At 46.7% G+C, this 24,150-nt stretch overlaps 1 protein-coding gene across 3 annotated transcripts in view; it reads left to right on the forward strand.

Moving 5' to 3' along the window:
• ARFGAP3 (ADP ribosylation factor GTPase activating protein 3) overlaps window positions 1–23,275 on the forward strand; it is a 54,801-nt gene extending 31,526 nt beyond the window's left edge. For all 3 annotated transcript variants that reach the window (XM_057556142.1, XM_007189156.3, XM_007189155.2), the window contains 7 exons: window positions 453–581; window positions 1,483–1,605; window positions 6,966–7,097; window positions 15,163–15,283; window positions 16,298–16,388; window positions 20,855–20,976; window positions 22,194–23,275. In XM_057556142.1, the coding sequence (XP_057412125.1) occupies window positions 453–581; window positions 1,483–1,605; window positions 6,966–7,097; window positions 15,163–15,283; window positions 16,298–16,388; window positions 20,855–20,976; window positions 22,194–22,211 (736 nt within the window). In that variant the 3' untranslated portion in view covers window positions 22,212–23,275. The remainder of the gene's footprint in view (window positions 1–452; window positions 582–1,482; window positions 1,606–6,965; window positions 7,098–15,162; window positions 15,284–16,297; window positions 16,389–20,854; window positions 20,977–22,193) is intronic.
• The last annotated feature ends 875 nt before the right edge of the window (window positions 23,276–24,150 follow it).

Genomic DNA, 24,150 nt, shown 5'->3' on the forward strand with positions numbered 1-24,150 from the left:
CTTCTTAATTTATCTATTTGTTAAGTCAAATTTGTATATATTTTTTATCTTAAACCAGAGCAAACCAACAAGACTAACCTCGTATTTTTGATATGTAATGTCGAAGTATAGTAAAATATTAGTCCAAGTAAGAAATTCTGCTTTTTACTATCCTTTAGAGAAATAATTTCAGTATACATCATGTTATGACATGATAATAAGTGATATAAACTAGAATAGTAATGTAAGTTCAGCAGCAACCAAAAAGTATCTGTAAACTCATTCAGATTTTCTTGAGCATCTACTCAAAAAAGACCTTTACCCAAAAAAAATGCCAACTTGCCTTCATAATTGTTATTTTATGGAAAGAAGCACAAAGCTAAAAGTAGAGTGATATGTTTAATGTTCTTCGTATTTTAACTTAAGAACACAGAATTAAAGCTAAATTAAGGAGCATTTGGTTTTTCTGGCAGTGTGTCATCATTACGATTAGCCTATAAGGATCTTAAAATTGAAATGAAGAAAGATGAAAAGATGAACATGAGTGGCAAAAAGAAGGTGGAATCAGAGAGACTTGGCATGGGATTTGGAAATTGCAGAAGGTATGTAAGACTCTGCTTTCTTGGATTTCAGAATTTAAACTAGTTCGCTAATCATGAACGGATTTTCCTTGTTAATTTCAACTTCAGAAATGTTTTCTCATTACTCACTTTCTTCAGTTGTTTTGCTTTTGCTCTAATACAGGCCGCCCGCAGCCCTCTGTATCCACGGGTTCTGCATTTGCAGATTCAACCAACTGGGGATTGAAAATGTTTGGGGGGGGAATTCCAGAAAGTTCTAAAAAGCAAAACTTGAATTTGCTGCATATACCACTCTTAAGGGCAACTATTTACATAGTATTTACATTGTATTTGCAATTATTTATGTAGCATTTACATTGTATTAGGTGTTATTAGTAATCTAGAGATGATTTAAAGTACAAAGGAGTACTGTGGATTTTTTTTATCTGCTGGGGTCCTGGAAGCAATCCCCCTCAGAAGCCGAGGGACAGCGGTGTTCACTGTAGCATGAAAAATTCCACATTTGATTCTTAGGTAAAAGGAAACAGGTCTGACTTGTCATTAAGTGGATGCCGTGAACATAGCTGACACATGTGACTGTGTTTTGTATAATCAGTCACAGTCCTCACTGAGGTCCAGTATCTTTCAATGCTTACACCAAAAGAATATTTTTTTATTGCTCATGTTTTTAACCCCACTAATAAGTATATTTTTGTTGAGAGTATAAATTAAAACATTCATGGGAATTCCCTGGCGGTCCAGAGGTTAGGACTCCACACTTCCACTGCTGGGGGCCCGGGTTCGATCCCTGGTCAGGGAACTAAGATCCCGCAAGCCGCGCAGCGAGGCCAAAAAAAAAAAAACGATTCGTTCTTTGGTGAACACACAAGTGTCTTCATGAACTAATATTATTCTTTTCCATTTTATTCTCTATTTTCTCAAGTGGTATTTCACATTCAGTGACTTCAGATTTGCAGACCATTGAACAGGAAACTCCAATCACAGCAAAACCAAGAAAAAAGTATAGTGATGACAGTGATGACTCGTATTTTGCTTCCAGCTCAAGGTAACCTGTTAAAAATCATCTTTAAAGTCTTTTTGAAAAGCAGTGATCACTATGGACTCACGAGTTTATTTGCATTAGGAACAAATACAAATCAGTTTACTTCATTGTTTTTAAAAGCTTTGGCTGGAGTCAAGGATGTCCTTTGGGAAAAAATTGGGGTAACTGTCTTTAGTGGATGATGTTTGCTAATAAAATCTGCAACCTGGGGCTTCCCTGGTGGCGCGGTGGTTGAGAATCCGCCTGCCAATGCAGGGGACATGGGTTCGAGCCCTGGCCTGGGAAGATCCCACATGCCGCGGAGCAACTAGGCCCGTGAGCCACAATTACTGAGCCTGCGCGTCTGGAGCCTGTGCTCCGCAACAAGAGAGGCCGCGATAGTGAGAGGCCCACGCACCGCGATGAAGAGCGGCCCCCGCTTGCCGCAACTAGAGAAAGCCCTCGCACAGAAACGAAGACCCAACATAGCCAAAAATAAATAAATAAATAAATAAATAAAATAATTTTTAAAAAAATAAAATAAAATCTGCAACCCAGAGTTAAAATTAGAGGTGGGAAAGTTGTATTTATCTAAAATGTGAAATTGGAGAAATATGCAAAATCCCAAAGGTATATGTTAAGTTGTTTAGTCTTATTCCAACAGTTGGAATATTTCACAGCTGTGCCTTCAGCAGCTTCTTTTGTTTTCAGAATACCAGCTTCTGGAGTCTCCAGTTGGCAGGATAGAATATTAAATAAATGCTCTTTGTGTGTGCATATTTATGAATGTAAAACACTGTTGCTTTCAGAGAGGTGTCCCAGGATAAAGCCTAGGCCCCATCCTTCAGCGCTCCCCATCCGACGGGGACAAGTTGCCCAACTCCAGTGTGAAGCTGACCATGGAGAGGCCGTGGTTCAGGTTCAAGCCGCCCGCAGAGGCCGGAAACAAGTTTAACTTGAATTGACTCAGTCTGTGCGGTTCCTCCAAGAACCTGAGCAGCACAGGGAGAGGCCTGCTTCACAGGCACCAAGTGAACTTGGGATATCAGGAGGTGGGCACCAGCTGGGAAGCTGGGCGACCTGGACTTGAACCCTGGCCCTGCCACTTACTGACTGTGTGACCTGGGCCGAGCTGTGTAACCTCTCTGTGCTACAGCTTCTTCAGCTGTAAGTTAGGGACACCAGCAGTACCAACCTTTCAGGGTGTGCAAGGGTTAAATGTGTTAATACAGGGCACTGGGAATAGTGCTGTCATGTTTAGCTGCTATTATTATATAGAAACTCAGTTCAGGAGCCGTGTGACTCAGTCTAAATGTTTAATTACTATTGTTAGATACTTAACCGCATTGAGGGCCACCTTCAAGTTTGGAGTTTGGGGAAATTGAATGTGTGCCCATCAGTAATGGGCGGTCCTTACAAGGAGACGCCATCACTCACCCACATCTCAAAGGGCATTACTGTTGTCTGGCAATTATACAGGCTTGAAGCGTTTTCATATACATAGCAGATATAAATGTATGTTAACTAATTAGAATCTAATCCTGAAATTCTGTATTCTATCAAAGTTCGTAAGTAAGGAATTGTAATACAGAGAACTATCTTTAAATCATTCTCCTAGCATAGCTTCAAATTACTTCAAGTCCAGATATTTTACCCAAAAAAAAGTTAGTAGTTTAGAGATGTTCCCTGTCAGTGCTTTCAGAGACAGGGATGGTTTGATGTTTGCCGCTTGTGAGTAACCTGTATAACATACTGGGTTTCAGGTTACTTAGAGGTAACTTCCAAATCATGCCTTTTAAAGTATTCAAATACATTCTCTACAGGCTAAAATTAAATGTCTAACTTGATTTGAAGGCTGCATGTGTGTCAGGTCACTTCAGATGTGCACACTAGATGAGAGGATGTGTCCGGGTCAAGAAAAGTCCCAGTGGTGCAGGGTCTACACTCGCCCGCTTGGCTTCTCCACAAAGCCTTTTTGATTATTTCACTGCTCATTACAACTCCTGCAGAGGAGAGCGTAGGCAAGTAAAGGAAGTAGGTTTCCAGCTCCATGAGTGGTGCCGCTTGGTCACAGGGTTGGAAGGAGAGGTGGCTGCGGGTGAGGACGGGCCCTGGGGGGCAACTGGGGAGCCTTGCCCACTCCAGGCCGCCGGCGGGCTCCTGTGGGGCTTCCTCTGCCCGTTGGGAGCTTTAGGAATCCTGTTGGCCTCCCTCTCCAAAAGCTTAGTCAAAAGAGTTAGCCCTAAAGGCCTTCGTTGCTATGGAACAGTTATTCACGGTTTGAAACCGGGGAGCAGATGGCGTTTGTATGTTGACCGCACTTGCTGGGTTCCTGCCAGAGACCTTGGTGTGTTGTTTGTCATCACCTGCAGGTTGTCTGATGGGAACGTAAGCGCCTCTGCTGGTCCTCCTTGTGGTAGCCACTATTGGTAGAACAATGCTTACTTTGGCAAATGAAGTCAAATAAACATGGACTCTCGGAAAGCAGGCATATTCCATGAAGAGCTCTCATTGCTTCCAAATAATTCATTAGCCCATTAGAACTTGAATATTATGAATTATGAAAGAGTACTGTTTCTATTAAAAATAAGACCAACCATATCTTGGGGGTTTGTTTTTGTTTTTTTGTTTGTTTTTTTGAGTTCCATTATTTCCAGGATATAAACAATGTAATTATACATTGAGTACCAACTAATGAAACTAGAACAATTTGTTCAGCCTTATAAAGCCAGTGTGGCCTTCAAGGGAATAGACAGTTGTCTATAGCTGTAAATCAGATATGTGCTATTAGGGGCTCTTATCAAGGGATTGTAAGGAATGTTTTCAGGTTGGGTGAAGACAGACTGGGAGGGCGAAAATAAAAATGAAATGTATTAAGAACAAGGATCTAGAAATCAAAACATTAGAAAGTCGATAAAGATTTGGAGATCCAGGGCAGCTGTTGTGTTTCCGAGGAAAGGCAGGTGCCCCACAGCCATTGGTGGGTGCCCATCCTCCACCGCATCCTCCCTGCTGCATCTGGAGGCCCTCCCGCACCGTGTACACCGTGTAGGAGCACAGCGAGCCTCGCTGGTGATTGGTGGGAAGGGCACCCTCCCCGCCGCAGCGCAGAGAATGCGATGTAACGGGCTCCTGCTAATCAGTAGGACCCTAGCAGAATGGCTTTCTCTCTCCTTCTGACTTTTGAATTGTCCAGTCATTTAAAAAAAAAAAAATCCGATGGCCCTACGTTCCAGGATAAGCACTTTGGCTTACCAGAATGAAGAATATTCCCTTAGAGTGATACTAAATTCGAAAAGTCATGAGTACCAGTGCCTCAGAGTTGTGAAGGGCCTGGAAGTTCCACCCACCTCCATCCAGTGCTCACCTCCAGCCCCACCCCAGAGCCCTCCAGGGGACGCCGCAGCCCCTCAGCACTCCCCCTCCTCCCCCTCCCCTCCTCCCCCTCCTCCCCCTCCCCTCCTCCCCCTCCTCCCCCTCCCCTCCCCCTCCCTCCTCCCCCTCCCCCTCCTCCTCCTCCTCCTCCAGGCAGCTGTTCAGTCCAACAGCAGCTCCATGAGAAACACGGCCCTATGCTTACATATCTCCCCGGGTTTCTGAGCTCAGATCGGCCAACCGCGTAAGGGCAGGGTCTGAGTATATCTCCTTGCCCAGTATCCTCACCCAGCAAGTGCCTGGCCCCTCATAGGTGCTTATTAAGTCGTTTTAAAATTCCTTATTGAATCGGTCCTAGTTCTTTCACTTGGTCCCTTAGAAATATGTCCCTCAAATATTTGAAGGTAACTTTCCAGGCCAACACGTGAGTCACATCTTTCAAACCTTCTTTCTCAGACGTGACTTCAAGCCTCTTCGCCGTTCTGGTCTCTTCTCTGAACAGGGATTGGTTGTCTCTGTTCCTCTGAGCAGAGCGCAGTGGCTCAGGGCTCATCCGCTGATCGGCCACAGGGAGAGCCTGGTCAGTTTCTAGCTGAAATCCAGATATGCTTTGAACACTGCATGTTTTCCTTCCTGGGGAGAGAAGGCTAGTGTAACAAGTTTTGTTCTAATGACCTCCTTGCCAGAGAATGCAGAAACCACATTTGGAAATTCTGCCTTTTTTCTATTATTCATATGAAGTCATACCATCTGCTTCAAACGGCAGGTTTATCCCCCCTCCTTTTTCTGGTTTTTTTTCCTGCGAGAATAAGAGAGTATATTTAGTCCTTTCCCCCGCCCCCCATCTTAGCTCATCTTTGAACTCCTTATGCCCTCGGGGCTTGGCCCTCACCTTGTTTCCTGTGTGCTTCCGTTCTTACTCTCTGCAGAAACCTTGGTGACATTTTTGAAGCCTCTGTGCCCTCTTCCATCATCCTTCCTCTCCTGAGGCCCAAGCACTGGGATCTGCGTCTCTCTTCTGAACTTCGGGAACCACCTTTATAAGCAGTGCATGCCTGGCCGGGTGTTTTCCCACCCTAAGCGGTCCGGAATCCCGAGATGGCACGGTCACTCTTCACTGCGGCTCTGGTGCATCCGCCTCACCTGTCAACCTCTGTCCTGTTCCAGGCAAACCCTGCTGCTCTTGGTCAAAGATTTTTCTCCCACCACCCAGGACCAAAAGCTGTCACTGAGTCTTGCTCTCTCAGCGATGCCCTGCTGAGTGGCGCTCAGCTAATGAAAGTGTAAACCCACCCAGAAGGCCAGCAGCTCCCCTGAGATGCTTACAGACAAAGCTCACATCCAGCTCCAGACCGAGAGGGCATCTCGGGGCGGGGGTCCTGTGATCAGCGATCGCAGCGCTGTGACTGGTTCCAGCAGGAGGCTGGTCAGCACCGCTTACACTCAGTGCTGGTTGCTGTTCGGGGTGATGCCTTACACCGTGGCTGACATGGCAGGGTTGCCGGCAAAGAGCTCCTCGGATGGGGTCGAAGTATTATTTGTGACTAACCTAGAGTGGGGTAGCACTCAAAGACGTCATGCGCTGTTGGGATAAGCTAGGTTATGCCGCAGGGAGAAATACTGCCCCCCACCCCCCCGCCCCGATCTTAAGGGCTTAACACAATGATGGTTTGTCTCTCATTCACTAAAGTCAGCTGAGGGTACAGGTGATTGTCCAGCTTACCTGTCCTTCTGGTGGAATCCTGATTGTCCAGGTGGATGGTGGTTTCACCTGCGCGAGGCTGAAGCACCTGGAAAACCCGACCTCTTCCATGCGGCGAGGGAAGAGAAGACTGGGCACCTGAAAGGCCTTGGAAATGACTCGCCTTATGTCTGCTCCTGTTGCATTGGCCAGATCACGTGGCTGCCCCCAACTTCAAAGAGGCTGGGAAGGGCAGTCCCCACGTACCGGATGTGAGTGGTCATCGGTAAGGTCCTCCCAAGTCACTGTTCTGCTCTCTCTCACACAGGTACTTTGACGAGCCAGTGGAGTTAAGGAGCAGTTCTTTTTCTAGCTGGGATGACAGTTCGGATTCCTACTGGAAAAAGGAGACCATCAAAGACACTGACATAATTCTGAAAACCACAGGCTACACAGACAGGTATGAATACCAGAGCAGTGGGATTGTAAATAGTGACTCCATGCATCTCTAGGGAAATTCTCTAACACTAGTAAATGATTTTGTTGTGCTCTTTCAAGAATATTCTTTGTATCCTGGTCTGTATTCTGACCTCACAGTTTTTCCTTTCCCAGAATGTCATGTAACTGGAGTCATGCAGTAACCAGCCTTGCTAGACAGGCTTCTCTGACTTTTCGTAGTGCACTTGAGATTCATTCATGTTGCTGTGTTCCTCCCTCTTTATTTTTGAGTCTGTTTATCCATTTACCTGTCAAAGAACTGTCTCCAGTTTTTGGTGATTATGAGTGAAGGGCTGTGTAATGTATCATCCAAACCAGGGAACTCTTTAGAGTGCAGGGGGACAATACTAGTACGTTGGGACAACAGGTGTGACCTGGGATTGTCCTCGGTGACTGGGATATACCGTCATCCTACTCATTTTGTATCCTACATAATGTGGAGCAGTGTCTTACGTGCATGACAATATATTCAATATTTACTAATTGATCCGTGGAACTAACTGAAGAGTGAAATAACAGGCCTATTTTAAATAGCAAAATTCATTCAAATGTTGTGTGGTTTGGATATTTAGTCATTTTTCTAATTAGAATTTTCAGGCTTTTCAAAGTGGCCTAAAATCCTTTTACAAAATTACTGCTGTTGGCTTTTTAAAAAGTAAAATGGCATGTGCATACATTATAAATGAGAAGTGCATTTGCCTTACTTCAAATCAGTTTAACCTAGTTTGGCTGTTTTTGTTCTTTGTGCTGAGAACATTTAAGCTCTACTCTCTTCCCACAGTTCAAGTAACACTACAGGATTATTAACTATAATCACCATGCTGTACGTTAGATCCCCAGAACTTATTCATCTTATAAATGAAAGTTTGTACCCTTTGACCAACATCTGCCCATTTCCCCCATCTCCCTGAGAACTACTATTCTGCTCTCTGTTTCTTTGAGTTCAACTTCTTTTTTTTTGATTCTGCATACAAGTGAGGACATACAGTATTTGTCTCTCTGACTTCCTCCAGGTTCATCCATGTTGTCACAAATGGCAGGATTTCCTTCTTTCTTTTTTATAGCAGAATATTATCCCATTGTATATTATATACTACATTTTCTTTATCCATTCACCCATTGACGGCTACTTAGGTTGTTCCCATATCTTGCCTATTGTGAATAATGCAGCCGTGCACATGGGACTGCAGAGATCTCTTCATGATACTGATTTTGTTTCCTTCAGATATATATACCCAGAAGTGGGATCATATGGTAGTTCTATTTTTAATTTTTTTACGAACTCCCACACTGTTTTCCATGTGACTATACTAATTTCCATTCCCACCAGTGGTATACAAAGGTTCCCTTTTCTCCAGTCCTCACCAACGCTTATCTCATGTCTTCTTGATAATAGCCATCCTAACAGGTATGAGGTGGTATATCTCACTGTGGTTTTGATTTCCATTTCCCTGATGATCACTGATGTTGAACACCTTTTCATATACCTGTTGGTCTTAAACTTCCCTCTTAGTACTGCTTTTGCTATATCCCATAAGTGTTTCCATTTTTATTTGTTTTAAGATATCCTTTTTTTCTTTTTTTTTTTATAATTGAAGTATAGTTGATTTACAATATTGTGTTAGTTTCTGGTGTACAGCAAAGTGATTCAGATAGATAGATAGATAGATGCAACTGAATATGTAAGAATATATATATATATTCTTTTTCATATCCTTTTCCATTATAAGTTATTATAAGATATTGAGTGTAGTTTGCTGTGCTATATAGTAGGACCATGTTGTTTATCTATTTTATTTTATTTTTTAGAAAATTGGTGGGATTTTTTTTTTTAATTTATTTATTTTTGGCTGCATTGGGTCTTCATTGCTGTGTGTGGACTTTCTCTAGTTGCGGCGAGCGGGGGCTACTCTTCGTTGCGGTGTGTGAGCTTCTCACTGCGGTGGCTTCTCGTTGCGGAGCACGGGCTCTAGGTGCGTGGGCTTCAGTAGTTGTGGCACGTGGGCTCAGTAGTTGTGGCTCGCGGGCTTTAGAGCGCAGGCTCAGTAGTTGTGACGCACGGGCTTAGTTGCTTCGCGGCATGTGGGATCTTCCTGGACCAGGGCTCAAACCCGTATCCCCTGCATTGGCAGGCGGATTCTTAACCACTGTGCCACCCCGGAAGCCCTCTGTTTTACACTGATATGTAGTAGTGGTATCTGTTAATCCCAGACTTCTAATTTATCCCTTCCCCCAGCTTTCCCCTTTGGTAACCTTAAATTCGTTTTCTTTGTCAGTGAGTCTGTGTTTTGTAAAGTTCATTTGTATCATCTTTTTTAGATTCCACGTGTAAGTGATATCATATGAAATTTGTCTTTCTCTGTCTTACTTTCTTCACTTAGTATGATAATCTCCAGGTCCATCCATGTTGCTGCAGATGGCATTATTTCATTCTTTTTTATGGCTGAGTAGTATTCCATTGCATACATATAAACCACATCTTCTTTATCCATTCATCTGTCGATGGACATTTAGGTTGCTTCCACGTCTTGGCTATTGTAAATAGTGCTGCTATGAACACTGGGGTGCATGTATCTTTTAGAATTAGAGTTTTTGCCTTTTCTGTATATATGCCCAGGAGTAGGATTGCTGGATCATGTGGTAGCTCTATTTTTAGTTTTTTAAGGAACCTCCATACTGTTCTCCATAGTGGTTGCACCAACTTACATTCACATCAACAATGAAGGAGGGTTCCTTTTTCTCTATGCCCTCTCTAGCAATTATTATTTGTAGACTTTTTGGTGATGGCCATTCTGACCAGTGTGAGGTGATACCTCATTATAGTTTTGATTTGCATTTCTCTAGTAATTAGTGATGTTGAGCATCTGTTGATGTGTCTGTTGGCCATCTGTATATCTTCTTTGGAGAAATGTCTATTTCTGCCCATTTCTCGATTGGGTTGTTTGTGGGTTTTTTTGATATCGAGCTGTAGGAGCTGTTTGTATATTTTGGAAATTAAGCCCTTGTTGGTCGCATCACTTGTAAATATTTTCTCCCATTCTGTAGGTTGTCTTTTCATTTTGTTTATGGTTTCCTTTACTGTGCAAAAGCTTATAAGTTTGATTAGGTCCCATTTGTTTACTTTCGCTTTTATTTCTTTTGCCTTGGGAGACTGACCTAAGAAAACGTTGGTACAATTTATGTCAGAGAATGTTTTGCCTATGTTCTCTTCTAGGAGTTTTTCGGTGTCATGTCTTATATTTAAATCTTTAAGCCATTTTGAGTTTATTTTTGTGTATGGTGTGAGGGAATGTTCTACTCCATTGATTTACAGCATCCAGCTTTCCCAACACCACTTGCTGAAGAGACTGTCTTTTCTCCATTGTATATTCTTGGCTCCTTTGTTGAAGATTGTGTTTTAAGATATCCTTTAATTTCCCTTTTGACTTCTTCTTTGACCCATTGGTTGTTCAGGAGTGTGCTGTTTAATTTCCACCTATTTGTGGATCTTTTACTTTTCCTCCTGTTATTGATTTCTACTTTCATACTATTGTGGTTGGAAAAGATACTTAATATGATTTCAACCTTCTTAAATTTGTTAAGACCTAAGTATCATTCAGATTTGTTTGTGACTTAGCCTGTGATTTATCCTGGAAAGTGTTCTGTGTGTGCTTGAGAATGTGTGTTCTGCTGCTATAGGATGGAATGTCCTGAATATGTCTTTTGTTCCATTTGGTTCAAGTCCAGTTTTCCTTATTGATTTTCTGTCTGGATGATCTGTCCATCGTTGAAAGTGGGGTATTAAAGTACCCTATTATTGGGCTTCCCTGGTGGCACAGTGGTTGAGAATCTGCCTGCCAATGCAGGGGACATGGGTTCGAGCCCTGGTCTGGGAAGATCCCACATGCTGCGGAGCGACTAAGCCCATGAGCCACAATTGCTGAGCCTGCGCGTCTGGAGCCTGTGCTCTGCAATGGGAGGGGCTGCGATAGTGAGAGGCCCGCGCACCGCGATGAAGAGTGGCCCCCACTTGCCGCAACTGGAGAAAGCCCTCGCACAGAAATGAAGACCCAACACAGCCATAAATAAAAATAAAATAAAATAAAAAATCAAAAAAAATAATCGGGCTTCCCTGGTGGCGCAGTGGTTGGGAGTCCGCCTGCCAATGCAGGGGACACGGGTTCGTGCCCCGGTCCGGGAGGATCCCACATGCCGCGGAGCAACTAGGCCCGTGAGCCACAACTACTGAGCCTGCGCGTCTGGAGTCTGTGCTCCGCAACAGGAGAGGCTGCGATGGTGAGGGGCCCGCGCACCGCGATGAAGAGTGGCCCCTGCTCGCCACAACTGCAGAAAGCCCTCGCACAGAAACGAAGACCCAACACAGCCAAAAATAAATAAATAAATAATTTATTTTAAAAAAAAAAAATAATAATAATAAAGTACCCTATTATTATTGCAGTACTGTCTATTTCTCCCTTCAGATCTGTTAATATTTGCTTATTATATTTAAGTGTTCCTGTGTTGGGTACATAAATATTTGCAACTGTTATATCCTCTTGATGAATTGACTCTTTACTCATTCTATAATGACCTTTGTCTCTCATTACAGTTTGTGACTTAAAGTCGGTTTTGTCTGATATAAGTATGGCTCTCCCTGCTCTCTTTTGGTTTCCATTTATGTGGAATAGCTTTTTCCATCTCTTTACTTTCAGCCTATGTGTGTCCCTAAAGCTGAAGTGAGTCTCTTACAGGCAGTGTATAGTTGTATCTTGTTTTTGTTTTCGTTTTTTTTTAATCCATTCAGACACTCTGTGTCTTTTAATTGGAGAATTTAATCTGTTTGCATTTAAAGTAATTGTTGATAGTTAAGCATATACTATTGCCATCTCATTAACTGTTTCCTGGCTGTTTTTGTAGTTCTTCTATTCGTTGCTTCCTCTCTTGCTGTCTTCCTTTGTGATTTGATGATTTTCCATAGTGGTATGTTTTGATTCCTTTCTCTTTCTTTTGTGTTTCTACTATAGGTTTTTGCTTTGTGATTACCATGAGGCTTACATAAAACATCTTATAGTTAATAGCAGTCTATTTTAAGCTGATAACAATTTAACTTAGATTGCATACAAAATCTCTACTCTTTTACTCTCCTTCCCTACATTTTATGTTTTTCATGTCATAATTTACATCTTTTTATATTGTGTATCCACTAATAAATTATTGTAGCTATCGTTATTTTTACCACTTTTGTCTTTTAACCTTTATACTAGAGTTAAGTGATTTACACACCACTATTACAGTATTAGAGTGTTCTGAATTTGGCTATATGCTTACCTTCACCAGTGAGTTTTATACTTTCATATGTTTTCATGTTACTAATTAGCATCCTTTCATTTTAGCTTGAAGAACTCCTTCTAGCATTTCTTGTAGGACAGGTCTGGTGGCTGGCAGTTGTTTTTGTTTTTGTTTTTCCAGCACTTTGAATATATCATCCCACTATATTCTGGCCTTCAGGATTTCTGCAGAGAAATCTGCTTATAGCCTTACAGGGCTTCCATTTTATAGAATGAGTTTCTTTCTGTTGCTGCTATCAAAATTCTCTCTTTGTCTTTGATTTTTGACCGTTTTATTATATATTTCTTGGTGAAGGTTTCTTTGGGTTGAATCTGTTTGGGGACCTATGAGCTCCATGTATCTGGATGTCCGTATCTCTCTCCAGATTTGGGAAGTTTTTAGAGATTATTTCTTTAAATAAGCTTTCTGCCCCTTTCTTCCTCTCTTCTTCTCCTCCTGGGACTCCCATAATGCATGAATTGTGTTCTTGATGATGTCCCATAATTCACATAGGCTTCTTTGCTCTTTTTCTTTTTCTTTTTTTCTTTTTTCTCTTCTGACTGGATAGTTTCAAATGAGTTGTCTTCGAGTTCACAGATTCTTTCTTCTGCTTCAGCAGTCCCCAACCTTTTTGGCACCAGGGACCGGTTTCGTGGAAGACAATTTTTCCACGGACCGGGATTGGGGGGTGGGTGGTTTCAGGATGATTCAAGAGCATTACATTTATTGTATTTATTCCTATTATTATTACATTATAATATATAATGAAATAATTATACAACTCACCATAATGCAGAATCAATGGGAGCCCTGAGCTTGTTTTCACTTGCCACTCACTGATAGGGTTTTTTTGTTTTGTTTTGTTTTTTTAATTTATTTATTTTACCTATTTATTTGTTTATTTATTTATTATTTTTGGCTGTGTTGAGTCTTCACTGCTGCGTGCCAGCCCTCTTCCAATTGCGGCGAGCAGGGCCACTCTTCGCTGCAGTGCACGGGCCTCTCAGTGCAGCGGCCTCTCTTGTTGCAGAGTATGGGCTCCAGGTACGTGGGCCTCGGTAGTTGTGACCCGTGGGCTCCAGAGTGCAGGATCAGCAGTTGTGACGCATGGGCCCAGCTGCTCCACGGCACACGGGATCTTCCCAGACCAGGGCTCGAACCAGTGTCCCCTGCATTGGCAGGCGGACCCTTAACCACTGTGCCACCAGGGAAGTCCCCACTGATAGGGTTTTGATATGAGTCTGCAAGCAATTGATTTGTTATGGTCTCTGTGCAGTCAGACCTCTCTGCTGATGATAATGTGTATTTGCAGCCCCTCCCCGGTGCTAGCATCACCGCCTCACCTCCACCTCACATCATCAGGCATTAGATTCTCATAAGGAGCGCACAACCTAGATCCCTCCCACGTGCAGTTCTGGTTCGAACCTACTGGGTTCATGCTCCTATGAGAATCTAATGCCGCCACTGATCTGACAGGAGGCGGAGCTCAGACGGTAATGCGAGTGATGGGGAGAGGTTATGATTTCTATCTCTATGTTGAACTTCTCATTTTATCTGTGTATTATTTCCCTGATTTTATTGAGTTGTCTGTGTTCTTGTAGGTTGATAAGCTTCCTTAAAACAGTTATTCTGAATTCTTTGTCAGGCAATTCTTTGGGATCAGTTACTGGAAAATTATTGTCTCCCTTTGTGGTATCATGTTTCCTTGATTTTTCATGTTCCTTGGAGTCTTGTGTTGCTGTCTTTGCATTTGAAGGAGCAATCACCTCCTCCAGTCTTTACTGCCTGGCTTTGGGTGGGAAATACCTTCAATAGTCAGCCCTGCTAGAGACGCTGAGGCTTACGCAGACCTTTTCTATGGATGCACTCACTCCACACTTCTCATTCCTTTTGGGGGGTGACGTCTTAGGATGGTATGTCTTCTCTCAATCCCACAAAGCAGGACCAGGTGCTGAGAGCCTCCTGCTTGCTTTCCCTAGGGTGGTGCCCTGAAATGCCCAAGTCTGTGTGCTTTCTGCGGATCCCCCAGAGTTGGGCTGACTTTCTGCACATGCTCACTTGCTGTCTGCAAAGGCTTGCCCTCACCGTCTGCAGGGGCACGTGCAGGGAGCCAGCTGTGGGGCCACAGGTGCACGGGTGAGGCATGCAGAGCACTGGAGGGCCAGCTGGGGGCTCCCCAGGCAAAGTGTATCCAGTGGTTTGTGAGCAGGCCTCCTCGTGGAGTTCGGGAAGCGGCTAGTGGAATCCGCGTGGCTGTGATGAGTTCTGAGCCCTGGCTGCTCTGCTTCCAGCCTCCCCCAGCCCCTAAGCCGTGTTGGTCACCTCAGGATCCTGGGGGGGATGAGAAAGAAATAGGCACCCTTGGCAATGTCCCACACAGCTGGGGAGACCAGGCACCCGCTCACCACCCTCTCACCTTCCCCTGTGGGAGAAATTGCAGGCCACGTGGATCTCTGTTGGCACTGAGCTGTGCTGCCTTGGAGGAGGAGTGACATGGGCCCAGTGAAACTATTCCTCTTACCCTCTTTAATGCATCCAATCTTGGATTTTTTGCTCCAGCAGTGTGCTGGACCCTCTCTGCTGGACTCCTGGACTCCCACAAAGGCATCCTCATCTGTGGGTGATTGTCAAAACCAATGTTCTCTAAGGGGTAATGGTAGAAAACTCCTATTCCATCATCTTACTGATGTCATTCCTGTTTTGCCTGTTGCTAACTGTAGACCTGCTCGCTGCAAGCCAGACTATGAGCCAGTTGAAAATACAGATGAGGCCCAGAAGAAGTTTGGCAATGTCAAAGCCATTTCCTCAGATATGTACTTTGGAAGACAAGCCAAAGCTGATGTAAGTGCCCAGGGGGTTTCTGTGTGGTCCCCACAGAGCAGGAAGCCAGCAGGGCCACGGGAGGTGTGGGAGGAGGTGCTGGATGCTGAGTGAGATGGAGTCAAGCTGCAAGGGACCCCTGTCCCCAGCGTGCTGGAGCAGGACTCGAACCCAGGTCTTTCTGGCTAATCGCCCCACTTTGCCGCTCCAGCTAGAGGAGTGATTGGAAGGTAGGGACAGTGTCTCATATTTCTCTTATTCCTTTCGCAGTGTTTTGAATAGCCATCCATTCGATATCTTTTGAGTAAATTTCAGGAGATTTTTGATACACCTGTAATTTACTTAGCAATTTTTTAACCATAGTTAAATGAAGTATATAGATAGTTTCTCAATGGTAGGTATATTTATTTTCAGAAAAGAGATTATTGCCTCTTTTCTCAGAAATGTTAATGAGCTTATCTTAGTGAAGTCTGGCTAAGCAGTAAGACTCAAATGGAAATGGGGAGCTTAAAGGTTTCCTTCTAATTGTGAAGCACTAATGTGCTTACGCAAAACTCTTATAGATAAGTGTTATTACTAGGCTTCTTGCACGATACAGAGAATAATTATTTCCTCAAGTGTACCGATTTTATTTTGTAGCAGTAGAAATTCCACTAGCATTTTGAGTGTATTTAGAGTTGCCACTTGGCTATTCTCCACCCACTAAAATCTGCCTTGTTTTAAAGTTGACAACATTCAAGTTCAGTTAAGAAATAACATAAGGCTATTGGGAGAGAGCTTCTTGGAGTGGCCTTTCCTGGCAGCTGGGTGAGGGCGGCACATGACAGAGCTGTCACTGCCACTCTCCCTCTGGGTTCCCCTCCACTGACCGTTGTTGGCCGTGGCGTTGTGCGTTCATCTGTCTGCTTGTGACCCGCAGGACGTGAGTGTCATGCCGGCCCCCAGCCTGGCCGTGATAGCTCCTCAGTGATTCTTTCTGCAAAATTGCTCATGGTTTTTGGAGCCTAATGTTTCTTTTCTCCTGGTCTCCTCTAGTATGAAACCAGGGCCCGGCTGGAGAGGCTTTCGGCAAGTTCGTCCATCAGTTCGGCTGATCTGTTTGATGAGCAGAGGAAGCAGCCGGCAGGTAGCGCGGGGAAGGGGCAGGCGGGTAGCGGGGCTGGCCTCCTCCGTGTCTGCGGCGTGAACACGTTTTCTCTGGATAGGACTTCTCACTTTTCCAGGATTGTTAGCGGCCATTATCTGATGCTCTTATGGCCTCTAAGTCAGGCAGAGCAGAAGTTATTATTCTGGGCTTTGCACGTGAAGAGACCAAGTCATGGAATTTAAGCAACGTCCCCAAAGTTACCCGGCATGTCGTCTCCCTGAACCGTCACCACGGGGGGTGGGGTGCCTAGCATGGTGTGAACCTGGTGTCTGGCTCGTGTGGTGTCACAGCCTTGGAGGGGACAGCCCTGGGCTCCCGTGTGACGGGACCCACTCCCTAACTGTGAGACCTGGGGGATTTCAGGTCGCCTTTAGCCTCGGGCTCCTCCTCTGTTAAATGGGTGGGTAATATCCATACCTATCTCACCAGTTTGTACTGAGGCTGAAATGAGGTCCTTTATGTAAAGTGTCACCTCGGGGTCTGGCACATGGCAGGCCCTCCCCGGCCCCTCCCGGACCCCAGGGCTGGTCAGAGCAGATAGAGCAGGTGAGTGCACCAGCCTCCGCCTCCCAGGGGAGACAGAGTGGGGCTTTGGAGCCAGGCAGGTGGAGAGGAGGGTCCAGACCCCGGTGAGGAGATGTCTGGGCCCCCCCAGGGAGTAAGCCTCGGCACACAGGCCCGTCACGGGCGTCCAGAACCAAGCGCCTCTCTGCTTGTCCCTCTGACCCTGAGCCGTAGGAAAGCCGTGTTCCGGTCCCAGTCAGCCCTGAGTCAGGCCTCGGGGGTAAGGGGAGGGCCACGTGTCCCCCTTGTGTCGTGGCCGACGTTCAAGGAGCAGGGTCCTCTGAGGTCATTTCAGAAGCCCACTCGTCAGCAGGAGCACCCAAGCGGGGGGGAATCTCCAAGGCCTCAAGGCCCGGGACCACCCCTCGTCTCCAACCCTGGAGGAGCTGGGCGTGGGCACGGAGGGACCCCACGCGGGCAGCCGCTGGGCTTTGCAGCCACAGAGAACAACTGTTTTCAGAGTCCAGAGAGAAACAGCCTCCACAGAGAAGGTCATGGGGGAGACCCGAACGTCTGGGGCCTTCTGTGTTGGGGCTTGGGGGGCGTTTCAAGAGCCACCGTGGCCCCTGGGTGAAGCGGGCACTGCCAGGCTGCGGTGCTGCAGTGAGAGGGAGGGTTCCAGCCAGGTGGGCGGACCGGAGACCCGCGGGACGCAGGCCCCGTGCGGGCCCGGGCAGGAAGCCTCCTAGGCCGCCCTCTGGCCTCGAGCCGGAGGGGCTGCTTTCTGACTGGCCGTTTCCTGCACTGCGCCTGGGCTGGGGCAGGTGCGGCTCACGGGCTTGTGTTCTCACATGCGAACTTCCGGCGTCCTGGCCTCTTGTCAGGGCACTTGCTTGTGTGGCCGCCCCGGCAGAGGGGTGCTCGGCTCCTGTGGAGGCCTCCCAGGGTCCCGCCTCCGCCCCCCGTGGGCCAGTGCTGGGCTGCCTCATGGGCGCCCTGGCACGGGGGGCAGGGCAGTCCAGAGAACCTAACAGGTTGAAACTCACCCCTGGGCGTGTGTGTTTTTGTAATTCAAGTTACTGGAAGTTTCACTCTGAAACGTTATTGTTTGTTTAAAAAACCTTTCAGAGATCAAATGAGCAGCCTTTCCAATTGTTGAAGGAAGGTTGCAGCCAGCGATGACGTTTACCTTCCTGTCCCCTTTCAGAGAACAAAGGTCCATTGATTTTTTTGGCCCTCTGTGGGTCCCAGACAAGCTCCCGTCCTGGGGACTCGCAACCATGATGGGACCATCCTGGGGTGCGAGGCAGCCCCTCCCCGGCGGCCAGTGGTCCAGCTCGCAGCACCTGCCCTCCCTCCCCTTCCCTCCTCCATCCCAAACCCAGATGGTTCAGACCACGATTACCCTCATTCTGCATCTCTCATCAGATGCCTTTAATAACTGCTCTAAATGCAAGCGCATTGAACAATTCTCATTAAATATTTAGAGTGCGTTTCAGCAAAGAGCAAAAGCTGGTTTTAAGAGAGTATTCTGTGTTCCTTATCTTAAATGTTTCCCCATCCGTGAAATATCAGTGCCACTGGGTAGATCACCTTTACAATTTCTTCAGGGTTAAGGGGAAGATAGCTCCAAATTAGAAATGCCTCCTGGTGAAGTGAAATACTTCCTGGGGGCGTGCGTTAACCCTGGCTTTGCTCGGAGGCCATTCCCTTCCACGGTCTTGGAGGGAGTGGATGAGGAGCACACGTGAGCATCCACAGCTGGCAGTGTCCGTCCCTGCCCTCACTCCAGAGCAGGGTCGGTTGGGGGACGGGGGACGGCCATCGCTGGGCACTGCCTCAGAGGGAGCCACTCAGGCTCACAGGGAACCAGATGACAGAGCAGAGGTGGCTTTGTTCTTTGTTGAGAGCAGTGTCGGAACAAACGAAGCTGGAAACCCAGCTTGCCCCTCCGGTGTATTTCTTTCCAAAACCTGATTCTGATCATCTGAGTCTGAACAGGGCCACCTGGGAAGCCCAGGGCGCTGCGGACGCACACCTCTGTCCGGGCTTGGTGCGCACTGCCCAGGGTCGTAGGGGCTCCTGGCGCGTTTGCTGTTGTCCCTGGCTCTCGAGGCTCCCTGGAGGCACCTCGGCCACTCTCTCCTTTCCTCCTGGCTCTGGCCCGGGGTCCAGGAGCCTGGCCTCTTTGGGCCTGTCGGCCTCCAAAGCACTGACTTCAGTCGGCCGTCGGGCGGTTTTGTTTGGTGATTTGCTGAACGTGTTTGTCATACGTCACAGCTGTGCGGTGCTGTCGCCAACCAGGTTCAGTTACACAAACCGGAGTCTTGTCAACCTGAGCGAAAAGAAGGGGCGTCTGTGCGCCCGAGGGGAGCAGACACCGCAGCGCTTTGGTTCCACGTTAAACCTCCTGCCTCAGCTCTGCTCTCCTCTTTCAACGTTTCTCGAGTTGGAAGCTTGTAAGTGGAGGCGCTTCTGCTGAGGTCACCTCCGCTGACCTCTGGGGCACAGCTCCCTCGCCCCTGTGGACCTCGCCACGCCACGGAGCAGCTGTGACTCTGGCCCTTTGCGCTCAGGATGTCACACTAGCTCTTCATTTCCTCTCAGATGCATCTTACCGGCTGGTAGCACCACTGTGCTGGGCTTTGAACCCAAGTCCCGTCACTGGGCTGGGCTGTCGCTCTGTCATTGGCAAAGGGCTACAAGACTCTAAAATGTCACCCAGAGGCAGAGAGGAGAAGCAGCCGCACCTGTGGCCCCTGCCCAAGTGCTGGGCACGGGACGGCGCTGTGGGAAGACACACTGTCTCTCCTGGGTGGCGTCCGTGCTGGAGGGTAAATGCGTGCCTCCTATTTGGTTCTTGGAAAGGGACCTGGCTTCTGCTGCTGCTTAAGGGGCAGGTGGGTGTAGAGTGACCTGCGGAGCCATGGGGCAGCTGGGCTGGCCCCCTGGAGGATCTGCAGGGTTTGGGTTCTCTCACAAAGTCTCTGAGCCCCTCCGGCACCTTATTACAGCTGTGTGACAAAAGTGCGCCGCAAAAGCCCATCTGCCAGCTCTAGGGACCCCTTTATGTGTAGTAACTCTGATGCGCTTCACCTGTGTGCAATACGCTGCTGTCTGTGTTGGGACAACCAAAACCTAAGCAACAGAAACCCAGCCAACGGCGGCCTCGCTGAAGGTGAGGGCTCGGCCTCTACCCGGGAGCGCTGGCAGTGCGCTTGGCCCTGCTGAGTCGGCAGACAGCCTCACCCACCATCTGGCTTTCCTCCTGGGGTGAGCCTCCTCCCGCACTGCCAGAGGCTCCCTCCTTCCCTCCTTGAGGAGTGAGTGGGAGGGGACAGCCCTAGTCCCAGACGGCTGCAGCAGCGCCTCGTCCCCACCAGTAACCCCAGAGCAAGCAAACGGCTCCCCTCCCTTGAGAATACGGGAATCCAGGAAGGCTCTGATTGGCTAGGTCTGGGTCACGTGCCCACGCGTGGTTTAGGGGGCTGGGGAAGAGACCTCCTGCAGAGGAAGGGAGGAGGGCTTTTACCAAAAGAGGGAAGGGATGCTGAGTCCGAAAAACCCACAGATGTCCGCCCCTCTGCCATTGACTGACTACTTCTCTGTCAGGTCTTGTGTTAAGTGCCTGGAGGAAACAGGGGCCCAGAGAGGGTAAGGAACCTCTCCAAAGGCACACAGCTTGGAAGTGGCAGTGCCAGTATTTGAACCCGTGGTGGTCCTAAGACCTAGTGCTGCATCTTCTCTCACCGTGGGGTCTTGCAGCTGCTTCGTGGTAGGGCTGGCGCTGAAACCCACCGCAGGCTCCTTTTCCCTTAACCACAGCTGCTGCTTATGGTCTGGAGGGGAGGGGGGCCGAGTTCTCCAAAGCCATCGGGCCCCTGGGCACTGGCTGTGCCATCCCTGCGGTAGTGACGAGCCGGCGTCTGCTCTGTGTGCAGGAAACTACAACCTCACGAGCATGCTGCCCACGGCCCCCGACATGGCCCAGTTTAAGCAAGGAGTGAGGTCCGTTGCTGGAAAGCTCTCCGTCTTTGCTAACGGAGTCATGACTTCGATTCAGGTTAGTGAAACGGGGATGACGTTAACTGAGTTTGATGGTGGGTTCATAGTTTTGAAAATGAGATTTGGACCACTCTTCAGTTGCTGGAAAATTAGATTTTATATTATTGATTTATATGTTTGCTACAGTGTAACCCAGGACATCGTGAAAACCAGAAATTATAATTTCATTTTTGTTTAAATTTTCTAATTTATGACTCCAGAGGAATTGTTACAGGAATTGTCATGATCATGACCTACGTTTTTCCTATATTGAAACAGAAATATTAAGAAAATAAAAAATTACCCATAATCCCACCTCACAGGGGAGACTTCCGTTAATATTTTGGTTTATTCTATTTTAATTCTAGATTTCTGTGCATACCTGTTTATAATTTTTAAAGGGTTGTATTGTATATGTGGTTTTGCATCCTCTTTTTTCTTCATGATGTTTTGTTATGAGCACTTCCATGTTGTGAAAAAGTCTTCAGAAACCACATTCTGAGTGAAAATAGGTGTAATTTATTTAAATATTCCCCGAGTTGGGTATTTAGATTGTATTTCAATCTTTTAAATGAGGCAAGAGTGGAACATGCTCATGTATAACGCTTTAAGGCTGACTCTGATTATACGAAGACTGTTTTGTGAAACTTCTAGCTTACGTCACGTTATTTTAGGACGCTATTATTAACGTAAAACACGGCTGTAGGGAGTAGGACCTAATCGACGTGGACTCTGCTGCCGCTAAAGGGGGCTCCCGGGTTGGGGAGGTGCCCCCACCGTGGAGAGGTCCTCAGCCCTGGGGCTCCTGCTGTTGGTGACACAACCTTTGGTTAGAATTCACAGAGCTCCTTCACGTCCCTTAGGTCAGCCGAGCCCACATCAGTCCTTCCACGGAGGTGACATCCCTGTTTTTTGTAGGTGATCATCCCCAGTTTATAGATTGAAAAACAGAGGCACAGAGAGGTTCAGGTGCTCCTGCAAGATCACTCAGCTGAACCAGAATTTCAGGGTTCCTCTGTCCCCCCATCACACCTGCCCCCCGGAGGGCTCACCATGGGGCCCTGCACCCCTCACAGTCCTTCCCACAGCCCAGGGGCCACGGCATGGGGGCCAGGAGCTCCCAGTTCCCACTTCCTCGGGTGCGGGTTCCCGTCGCTACGGCACCCGTTTTGGTGGCACTGAGAATGAGGAACTAATGCTGATAGTCGTAAACTTTTGTGTTGGTTCTTTCTGTAGGATCGCTATGGTTCTTAATACTGACGTTGCGATATGTATTTCCTGGAGAAATTCCTCTTTAAATGAACCAGTGACCACATCACAGACTGCAGTGAAGACCAGCCAGTTTTGTGGATTGTTTTGCTACTTTTTCACAGGGTATACATACATTACTGATTTTTAATATTTCTTTTGAGAAATTGTTATTTTTGATGTAGTAGAAGCTTCCTTGCGATTTCTGTTTTGCGTGACTACGTGCACACACCTTCCTTCTGGCATATCCGTGCACACCTCTGCTTTATTTCCTTGGACTCTTTGGTTTCAACAGCTGGGGGTCTGGAAACAAGGGCTCCTCCACCTCTCCTTGGGGGCGGTGGGGGGGCGGTCAGTGCTGTGAGGCTCATGGGCTAAGGGTTACCAGCGTCAGCTGATATGAGAAGGGCCTGGAGAAACAAAATTCACAACATATATTTCATTAAAAAGGGAACAAAGAATAAAAACAAAAGACCAAAAATGGCTGGTGTCTAATTTGACAGATTGCTTCATTTATATTTCCACATATTAAGGTGATTTCAAAATAATGTTTAAAGAAGTCTGTCCCTTTGAAATTGTTTATTTTGGATGATCGATAAATTTAAAAATAATTTTCAGTGAGTGCTTTTAACAGCCTAAGCTTCTACATTGCCAAGCAAATTAATCTTTTGACAAGGCGTTGCTGTTTGAATTTATGAGAAATGTAAGATGAGAACTCCCTAAGTGCATTTATAAATCAAATAGTGTACAGAAGTAAAAATGAATAAGGTAAGAAGACACACCCACAGAAAATATTCCAGTACATGGGAAAATAGTCATTGTAATTGGGTAGTTTTCTTAACATTTTTTATCTTAATCTTGGTTTTCAAAAAATTACAGAATGTGTACAAATGAATGAAAGAAAAATAATTTGGCTGTGTTTTAGACAGCATTAGAATATATTGTTCAGCACAGTAAAATATATTTGACATTTGATGAACCAGAAATGTGGTTTCAACTGAATATTTTGTGAATTTTTCTTAAAAGCTCAAATTTGTAGACTTCTAAATACAATAAACAGTTGCGGCAGATCATGTTGCCTACTTTTTTTTCTTAACGAAAGCTTTCCCAATGAATCATAAATCAAGGCTCATGTTGTAACGTTGATGCACATTTGATTAGCACGTAATTCCAGATGGATCTGTTTTTAGGGTGTCTGTGAGGCCTGAGGGGCAGCTGTCCTGAACTGAGGTGTCGTCCATAGCACCGGAGCAGGGCCGGAGCCCTTGTTGAAAGTGAGGGTGTGCAGAGTGGCGTCTTTCAAGCCCAAAACGCTGCCCTAACAAGGTGCCACAGCCCAGGCAGCCTAAACAGTGGAATGTACTTTCCCACAGTCCTGGAGGCGAGAAGTGCAGGGTCAGGGTGGCGTCAGGGTGGTTTTGGAAAGGACTCTTTCCCTGGCTTGCAGACAGCTGCCTTCTCTTCTGTGTCTCACCCAGCCTTCCCTCGGAGAGAACCAGAGGTCCCTCTGTTGTCTCTTCCCCTTATTATAAGGGCACGGTCCTGTGGGATCTGGGCCTCTTTAACCTTAATTACCTCCTTAAAAGCCCCATCTCCAAATGCAGTCATGTTGAACTTTAGGGGGACACAATTCCGTCCATAACAGTGTCCATGAGACGCTCCCACACTGAGTTAGCCCTGCTCCAGGCTGGGGCCTGGGCTCAGTCCACCTCCAGGAAACCCTCCGAGCAGGTTATGTTCCCATTTTACGGGGGGAGCGAGTGAGACTCAGTGAAAGGTCCTCCCCCGACTCTGAATGTGGCCTTGCTTTTCTCCATCATTGAACTTCTTCACACGAAGGGCCTCTGGACCACAGGGCCGTGGCTGGCAGGAGCCCCATCTGGATGGGCTCGCCCCACTGCACAGCACTACCCGCCCCATGGTGTTTTGTTTTGTAATCAATTTG

The sequence above is a fragment of the Balaenoptera acutorostrata genome, chromosome 11 (genome assembly GCF_949987535.1).
Source record: "Balaenoptera acutorostrata chromosome 11, mBalAcu1.1, whole genome shotgun sequence".
In the NCBI taxonomy this organism is placed as follows: domain Eukaryota; kingdom Metazoa; phylum Chordata; class Mammalia; order Artiodactyla; family Balaenopteridae; genus Balaenoptera; species Balaenoptera acutorostrata.